At 36.4% G+C, this 9,631-nt stretch overlaps 1 protein-coding gene across 1 annotated transcript; it reads left to right on the forward strand.

Annotated features, from left to right (window-relative positions):
• Window positions 1-1,126: 1,126 nt before the first annotated feature.
• LOC105056604 (beta-1,3-galactosyltransferase GALT1) lies at window positions 1,127-9,237 on the forward strand. The gene is made up of 8 exons (XM_010938859.4): window positions 1,127-1,276; window positions 3,385-4,523; window positions 5,715-5,947; window positions 6,055-6,336; window positions 6,937-7,065; window positions 7,166-7,345; window positions 8,257-8,364; window positions 8,627-9,237. The coding sequence occupies exons 2-8, from the start codon at window positions 3,758-3,760 to the stop codon at window positions 8,834-8,836; spliced, it is 1,908 nt and encodes a 635-aa protein (XP_010937161.1). The 5' UTR covers window positions 1,127-1,276; window positions 3,385-3,757; the 3' UTR covers window positions 8,837-9,237.
• Window positions 9,238-9,631: the final 394 nt, after the last annotated feature.

A 9,631-nucleotide genomic window follows, 5' to 3' on the forward strand; every position in this document is an offset into this window, starting at 1 on the left:
ATTGAATCATATTCAGATTCTAACTTCTAGACCTATTTAACATGTCCTACTTATTTATTATTAAATAGGTTAATAAATTGACAGATTATATACATTATTTAGATTGATAGATTATATAGATTGATATATTAATGTACTAAGTAGATTTATTTTTAGTATATTAAATAGGTTAAGTAATTTAAATAGGATTAATTTATCTGTTTATTAAATATGATAGATGCAGTTTATAACTAGATAAGTTTTAATCTGAACCGGTGCGATTGCCAACCGACGGAAGTCAACAACAGTAGACAGGTAGGGATCCTCCTCGCAATTAACAGGACAAATCAGGGTTAAAATGGTCATTTACCGATAACTAAGGCGGTTCCTCTCCTTTTTCTTCTAGAGGGCATAATCGTAACTTTGCCGACCCCCTCACAAGGGGAAGCGCCATCAGCCTTGCATATTGACCGGCATTGGGCTGCCACGAAAGAAGATAAAAATTAAAGCTACGGACACCAAATATCATACCAAAGTGTCCCAATCCTCGTGGCGAAACATTATTGGATAGAAAAGTGGGTTATGGTTCAAAGTCACCAATAAGACCGTGCATCGCTTGCTGAAGTCAGGTACGACAGTTGGTAAGCCCGTGTTGGGCTGCACCAGTTGGCACCGCTGAAAAAGTAAAACACAGAGAAATAGAAAAAAGAAAAAGAGAGAAGAAATCTGGCAGCAAGAAAAGACGAATCCGAAACCGACTCTTCCGCGACTTGTTCTTCTTTTTCTGCTCCCTTTCTCGCCCTCCTGACTCTTCTTCTCTCTTATTTTAATTACCATTTACTTAGTCCAAAATTTTAACGCCCCACAATTTTAAATCCTCTCTTTCTTTCTTTCTTTCTTGTCTCCTGTAGCAAATGCTATCATTATAAAAGCCTTCAGTGAGACCAGAGCAAGGTTATGATGACCTCTAGCTTTTGTTCTTATTGTTACTCACCGTTTCGTATGGTTTAAAAAAAGGTTAAATTGTTATTAATGAGATGGTTAAATTAAGAGAAGAGATGGTAGATAAAATAATTAGCAGGGCAAGCAACCGTTTGGCTTGTCGTTGGGAGCCTCGAACTCGTTTTTCTCCGGACTAGAATTGAGAGCCGGTCCGGTCTTTGGCGTAGATTCCAGGGTCTCCTTCGTTCCCTCTCTTTCTCTTTCTCCATCTGCCTGTCTATTAGCCGACATGGATCGAAGGAAGCATTGGGGATTTTTCTCTATCTCTAGCTTTCTCTTTGGGGCAAATGCCAAGGTATCTCTCTCTTCTCTCTCTGTTGTCCTGCTGGTAAGTTAGTTAGATCGGTGGAATTGGATCTGTAATGGGGTTGTTTGGAGTTGGATTCTTTCGAGATTTGGTCGATACTAAGCTGTGGCGTAGCAGAACTGTTTCTCTTGCTCTCTATCTCTCTCTGTGTAGATTTGGCTCTTGGGGAAGGTTAGATGAGGGGGTTTGCTGCATTTAGATCTCTATTAAAGTTATTTGGAGATGATTTTTTGAAGCATTTAATGCTATTCATCCTTATTCTTTATTTTTCTTTGAATCAATGATTTTGCTTACTTTTTTGCTGCCTTAGCTTGTGATTTGATAACGGTAGCAAAATTTCCGCTTGGATTACATTGGATTCCTTCAGTTAATTTCGTTTTTTCGTTTTTTGCTTTTCTCCGGCAGTTATTTTGATTTTGGATCAGTTCGAGATGCAATAAAACTTAATAAAATCCCTTGAATCACGGAATTTGACCTTTTTTTTTTTGTTAAGGTTTGAGTAGATTCCTAGTTCATTGATTTTTCGCTTTTCTTATCTTGGGCTTTCCTTTAATTTCGAATTCTATCTTTTTAACAGCTAAACACCTACTAAAACATCTTAACTTACAAATGCAAAAAGAACAAACGGTGTTTAATTTAAAAAGTTTCATGGTTTTGAAATTTAAAGCTTCTAAACTTATCTGTTTTGCTTTTTTTCCCTCTAAAGAATGATCTCTTTCTTCTACTGTGGGGATTCGAAGTGGCTCACAAATACTTTTGTTTCGAAGAATTTAGAGGGCATTCCAGTGTTACACATTGTTGACGCTTTTTATTGCAGTGCTTTTTTTCCCTCCTCCTCTTTATTGATTGATTTTTTTTTTTAACCCCTAATTAATAATTTCATATCGTACTTTTCCAAGGACACGGGCTTGAAACTAGCGCTGGGCTTGATTATTTTAGTTGCAGAAAAAAAAAAGAAAAATGTGGAATATAAAAAATGTTTGGTAGATGAATCAGCGAGTGGGTGGTTGTGTCATCTGCCTTGGGCTAAAAGTTCTGTCATGTGAGAATTGAAAGGAAGAAGTGGAATTGTTACCACAAAAATAATAGTGGTTGACATGATTAAGTAGTATTCTTAAAATTACAAATTAATCTCAAACTAAACTGTTTTTTGAAAAAATAGTTACCATTTTCCAGTTTGGAAGTATACAGTGAGATATGATTTTTAGGGGTTTGCTTAGTATTAATGGTTCACAATGATTGGCTGATATTAGCTTCTCGGTATTTTTAATAGAAAATTTTAGGGGTGGGTGCATGGATATTGTTCGTATATTTTTTTAAGGGGTTTGTTGCACTTTCTATATGTGAACTGACAATTTACCAGATTGCATGAAATTGAGGAGGCCATTTCATTTCTTTTTTTTTTTTTTTAATTAAATGACATTAGTTGTTTCAGTTATGTTGAAAGCTAATTTGACCATTAGAAATCATATTAACTGGATAATGTTTGAACCTATCTGCTTTTTTACCTGTGAAAGAATTTGTTACTGTTATTTCATATAGCTTTATTCATTCCAAATTTCCAGCAATATGCAGAAATACCTTTTGGAAATCCAAGTTTCATGGGGAAATAAATTAAACATATGAAGTGTAAGACAGAGAATCTGATATATATATATATATATATATATATAACAGAGGCTCTGGATTGATAGGGCCTCCATCTGCCACGTTTATATGTGGTATATTCATCACGTATACATGAAAATGCTTTTAAAAATGATAAAAAATAATATTTTAAAAATGATATATTTTTAAAAAATAAAGAAGGTATCCCGTGCATTGCGCGGGCTGTATGCTAGTTTTTGTTGTTGAAAGTCTATACCTGAGGATTGTAATTCCAGACTTGCAGGCCTAATTTGTTTCTGTGCACTTCCTCTAAGGAAGTTGGATGCCTGCGCAGACCATCTTTGCTATTTAAGAACCATTTTTGGTTCTTTCTTAACCCCATGTAAATAATCATGGTGCTGTTAACTGTTTTAACTATATAATTCATGATTATTTCTTGTACTAACTTTCTAGTTTGTCTTTCTAATATTGCTTATTTGTTTGAACAGATGCTGTGAGTGAAGGTTGGCCATGTTGATTTCCTGGGACACTTCAACTTCAGGTGAACTACGGTATTGACAGTATTACTGGGTGGTATTGCCATTGAGGTGCCCAGCAAATTGCAATTTCTGACAGCAAGCCTGCTGGTTTGATCGCTATCAAAGAATCAGGGATCTAGACGAGAAGTTGGCTGGATGCATTGCTGGAGTCCACTTTGCAGAGCATCGCAGAACTGCTGTCACTGGATGACTTTAAGACTTATTGATATTGACTTCTCACGTACATGATTCATTCTAGTTTTATATGCATTCATTTCCCAAGAAGTTTGTTCTCATGGAATACAAGATCTAAAAGATTGTTGGACATTTAGTCTTGCAAAAGATGAAGAAGTGGTCTGGGTGTGTCATATTAGTGTTTTTATTTACATTGCTGATTTTGAGGTATGGGATAATGGAAAATCCATTGGCAGAAACATCACTTTATAATCCCTTTTCTCGCAATTCATCTGACCATCAACAGTGGCTGATTCTCAGAGATACACCTGCAGTTCAAAATCCAGAAAGTGGGTCACAAGTAGTCCCTGCTGATACATTGGTCTCCAATCTTTTTATGCCAAGAAATCTTTCTGATGGGGAGCTACGAGCTCTGCAGACTTGGTACCATTTGCACCACTTAATCAGTCAAGCAGAGGGTTTGCCTCATGCAGTTGAGGCTATCAAGGAAGCTGGAACTGCATGGGAAAGCCTTATGGTCTCGGTTGAAGATGAAAGACTGATTAATTCTGGAAATGTCAGTGCACACCAGAAAGTAAAAGAGAAGCAGTGCCCATATTCTATTAGAAGAATGAATGCTTCAGAATTTGGTGATGGCATTTTTAAGTTGAAGATTCCTTGTGGACTGGTTCAGGGTTCTTCCATTACTTTTATTGGCACTCCTGGTGGCCTTCTGGGTAATTTTCGTATCGATTTAACAGCAACAGCACTTCCTGGAGAACCAGATCCTCCAATTATTTTGCATTACAATGTTCGTTTGCATGGTGATAAAATTACCGAGGATCCAGTAATTGTCCAAAATACGTGGACTGTAGCTCATGATTGGGGTGCAGAGGAGCGTTGTCCTTCTCCAGATCATGATGATGATAAGAAAGGTACTGATTGCTTGCAGAAGTTCTAATCATAATGAAAGTTCTGTCTTATGGGTTTCTTGCCTTCTGTCTATGATGGTATCCCTGCACATAATGAAATTCTGGTTGATACCTTAGTTTTTCACATGCTTGATTTACTTCATTCATCTTTGCTGAACCAGTTTCTGTTTTGTTCTGGTGCATGTTGTCCATCCATTAATTTCCTTTTATAATTTATCTTATATCGAGTTTTAGTTTTTCTTTTGCAGTAGTGATATAATAAATTTCATGTAAGATTTCCTCAAAATAATGGGAAAATTGTGCCATTATTTTCATAATATCATTTTTATTATTTTTTTTTAAATACCAGGAATCTCCACATTTTCACAATAAATTTTCTGTTCTTATCTAGAACTTTTGGCTTACGATCTGCACCTTTGAAAGGAATTTAATTCCTACTTCAGATCATCACTGTTTTGATGGTGGAGGAATTATAGATGATTCTTTCCTGATTGTATGAGCTTACACCTTGGATGCCCATAATGATAGAGTGTATGACCCTAATCATAGAACAATATTTGGATATATAAGTTAAATATTTATAACCAATGGTGTGGATTCTTGTTTTAAATACCACCATTCATTTTTGCGCTGAGCATGACTATGTGCTGTGGTTTTGGTTCTTAAGAGAGTCTGTCCACAGCGGCACATGTACTTTATGCAGGCACACACACATGTGTAGTCACAAACCTTGTTGATCAACTAGATGTACCTCCCAAATAAGTTAACTACATTAGAACCTATGAGAGCTCAATTTACTTTCCTTGTTATGACTTCCCAGTTCGAGGACCAAGATTAGCACCATCTCATCATCATAATTGTCTGCATAGAGGGTCGAAAGTATAATCGTCAATTTTGTTCCTCTATTTTCTTGTTGTGCCCAGAATTGGTCTCATTAAACAACTTATTTCATTTAATGCTGTTATTCCACATGCTTATTGTTCCTTAATCAAGGCACCTGATATGTTTTAAGTGAACTCATCATGTGGGTGCTAATATGTGATGACTTGGCACAATTAGGCTGGAGAATAAGCCTGTGCTATATAATCCGATACCCCTTTGCTTTCACTTTTTCATATTTATTTAATTTTGTGAATTTTCTTGGAAATCCACTTTTTGTTATATGATTTTCTTTATCATTTCTTCTTCTTGCAGTGGATGACTTGGAGAAGTGTAGTGCAATGGTGGGTAAAGATGACAAAAGAATCTTTGCATCTAGGCATTCCAATGCTTCAAGACAGCCTTCTACCACAAAAGAGGGTGCAAAACGTAGAAGATATTTTCCATTTAAACAAGGATATCTTGCTATAGCTACTCTTCGAGTGGGAGAGGAGGGAATCCAAATGACAGTGGATGGGAAGCATATAACATCCTTTGCTTACCGAGAAGTACGAACACTACTAACACATCCATTTGTTTCTATTCAGTTATTGATATAAGTCTAGGAAGCAACTGCCATCTTAGTTTAACCATCTTCAAATTTTTGTCTTGTCAGAGCTTGGAGCCATGGCTTGTAAGTGAAGCAAGGATTTCAGGAGACATTAATTTGATTTCTGTCCTAGCCAGCGGCTTACCCACATCAGAAGATTTAGATCATGTAATGGACTTGGAAATGCTGAAGTCGCCACCTATGCCCATTCATAAAGCTGTGGATCTTTTTATTGGTATCTTTTCCACAGCAAACAATTTCAAGCGTAGGATGGCTGTTCGAAGGACATGGATGCAATATGATGCTGTGAAGTCCGGTGCAGTTGCAGTGCGGTTTTTTGTTGGCTTAGTAAGAATAGAAGATATTACTCTTGCTGCATTATTCTCACTTCTTAAGAGCATCTGACTTCTTGCCTGCTAAGACTGCTGAACTACAACAGATTAGTTGGAAATTAGTAACTCATACACTTTATACTTGTTAATTGCAAACTGCTCAAAATGCTTGACTCATCATTCTGTAGCTTACATGCTTTCGTAACTGTCCAACTTACATATAACTTTTCAGTTTATCCTATCTGCTCAGTATGTTACCACATTAAATGTTCAAGTTGTGCCCTCTGTGTATAATCACAGCACTCACATCTGAATGGCCTATTGCTTCATACTGCAGAAACAACCTTGCAAGTTAGGTTGATTCTAGAAGTGTAGGCAACTTTTAGTCATTATGAGTATCCAGATTTTGTTCAGTATATGAATACTCATTTTTATGTGACATAAGTTTTTCACTCATTTATGATAGCGAATTTGCCTCCAGTTTTATTTGCCCTTCTGTTTGAAGTTTTCTTTGTTATATATATGTATTCCTAATTATTTGTCCTTCTATATAACAGGCTAGTTATAAGCTTGCACAAACGGTTACCTTAAACTGTATTTTGTGTTCTTTTCATAGCATAAAAACCAAATGGTGAATGAGGAACTTTGGAATGAGGAGCAAGCCTATGGAGATATCCAGTTAATGCCATTTGTTGATTATTATAGTCTGATTACCTGGAAAACCATTGCCATTTGCATCTACGGGGTAAATTCACACCTCAGTTAATGAAGAACCAGTATTTCTGTTGGCTTATTTGATATTTTCTTTTTAATCTTCTAACTGGTTATTTCATTTGGTCCAACAGACTGAAGTTGTATCTGCCAAGTATGTAATGAAAACAGATGATGATGCTTTTGTCCGTGTAGATGAGGTGCTTTCTTCTTTAAATAGTATAAATGTCACACGTGGGCTATTATATGGAAGGATCAACTCTGCTTCTCAACCTCACCGAAATGTTGACAGCAAATGGTATATAAGCCATGAGGTAATTTCAATGTTGACATTTACTTATTAAGTAGTTTGCCAATGAAAAAACACCATGGTGGAAGACTAATTTTCAAAAAGCCTGATTGCTTCATGGTGCAATTTCTGTCAACCATAACCATCACGTAATTTGTTGTTATTTTGGGAAACTCCTTTTAACTTTGGAGATAAAGTTGTGATTATCTAGTAAAAAGGTGACCGATCTGGAGGTTTTTCTGTTAGACTAACTTTTGCTTTATATCTAAGTATTTGCTTATTTTTAGCACAGATATTTGGCTTTCTCTAGATCCATTTTCATCATTTTTGCAATCTGTCGCAGCATCTAGTGATCTGTGGACAGAACTAACTTTCACTAATATTGGTGCTATTCACATGACTTCTCAAGGCTAAGACTTGTGCTTGCTGCCTTGTTGAGAATATTTAAGCTTTGTATCTAATGACCGGACTTCTCCATGCAAATCCTTTATCTTTTCATGTCCGAACACTATGTAACGTTAACTTCTTTTGAGAAGTTATAATTTTGAGCCTCTTAAGTGTGTTTGCCCAATTTCAATATCTTTTTTTTTTTTTTTTAAATGTTTGTTAATGGTATAAACTTCTTCATGCCCATGTGGCAATCAGGCTGTATGGCCTGTGCTGTGCTAGATTTCCTAGCTCAAATATTTGGTGTTTTGCTAGTTACTCTGCATGTGATATCATCTGTTTTTTTTTTTACACAAAATATATATAGACATTTAGTTTACTACACAAAGAAGACTTGGAATGCAAAGGGTTTATTTGTATAAAACTGTATGAAAGTTCCGCAACATATGTATTGTTATTATTATGTGTATTTTTGTTAGCTTTAGTTCTTGCCTTTCCCTTGTTCTATCTTGATTCACTTATAGTTTTGTTGTTTTCCTTTTTATGAAGGAATGGCCTGAAAACAAATATCCTCCTTGGGCACATGGGCCAGGTTATGTTGTGTCACAAGACATTGCAAAGGCAGTTTACAAGCAGCACAAAAGGGGTCGATTAAAGGTACTTGATCTTTTGTTATTCTTGGTGTAATTAAGATATGTAAAGTAACTTCAGGCCTGCCAGGAATTGTCTTCTGTCTTGCTTTTTGACAATGTGGGATGCCACTCATTATTAAAATGTATTGATTAGGGGAGCATGCATGTTCTTTTGAATTAGTTTGCTTTCTTTTCTTGTTTCTCTCTTTCTCTCTTCCTTTTTTTTTTTTTTTTTTGAGGGGAAACTATATTGCATGTTTAAAATTGAAAATATTGTTCACGTGCAGATGTTCAAATTGGAGGATGTGGCAATGGGCATATGGATAGATGAGATGAAGAAGCAAGGGTTGGATGTTAAATATATGAAGGAGGATCGGGTCTATAATGAAGGGTGCGAGGCTGGTTATGTGGTTGCCCATTATCAGGAGCCTCGGGAGATGCTATGCCTATGGGGAAAGCTCCAGGAGACACATCGGGCAACATGTTGTGGAGAATGATGTGTGTCGAGGATGTTTTTGTGCTTGCATGAGAACAGTTTTTTTCTTCTATGGCATGCCACTTCTTATGCTTACTGAGAATTAGAGAGGAGGATTTTACCAAGGGTGCAAGAAGAGAACCGACCAGAGGTTTTGGTTTACTACGGATTGGTATGTAGAGTATTGGCCGAGATTCTGATATGGTAGCTACGGAGTCCTTCATTGGTGGCAATTTTAGGTAGATACAACTGACTTGTTGACAAGCGTTCTGGATTATGTTAGGATTAAGACTTCCCTTCTGTACCATATCCTGGGGAGGTCTACCATATTGTTCGCAGAGTTCACATTATGACAGGTGGAGAGGGTATATGATTGTAAAGATTTTTATGTAGAGCAATCTAATTCATTTCATTCCTACAAAATTTGCCTGTTCATCTCCATTTCTATATCATCAAATTTGAGCCTCAGCATTCCACAGGTGCAATCAACCTAAATAACTCAATAGGGAAGTGTATTTGATGGATGCATGTTGTAGCATTTCAGAGTCATCTTATTCTTTTTTTCCTTTTGGATCATCAATTCTGTTCTTGCTTTGTGGGAGTATGTTCTGCATGACATAACATTTGAGAGTAACCTTTTCGTTTTTTTGGGTCATCAATTTCGTTCTTGATTTATTGGCACGGGAGTTGTTTAATGCCTGTTAGTCAAGGGCAAAGGCTACCTTATTGATGATCGTAATCCTTTGATTTGAGATGCATTTGATAATTTCACAGGGAGGAGTGTGTGTGTGTGTGTGTATTATGTTTGTGATATGAT

This window comes from Elaeis guineensis, chromosome 13, assembly GCF_000442705.2.
Source record: "Elaeis guineensis isolate ETL-2024a chromosome 13, EG11, whole genome shotgun sequence".
Lineage (NCBI taxonomy): Eukaryota > Viridiplantae > Streptophyta > Magnoliopsida > Arecales > Arecaceae > Elaeis > Elaeis guineensis.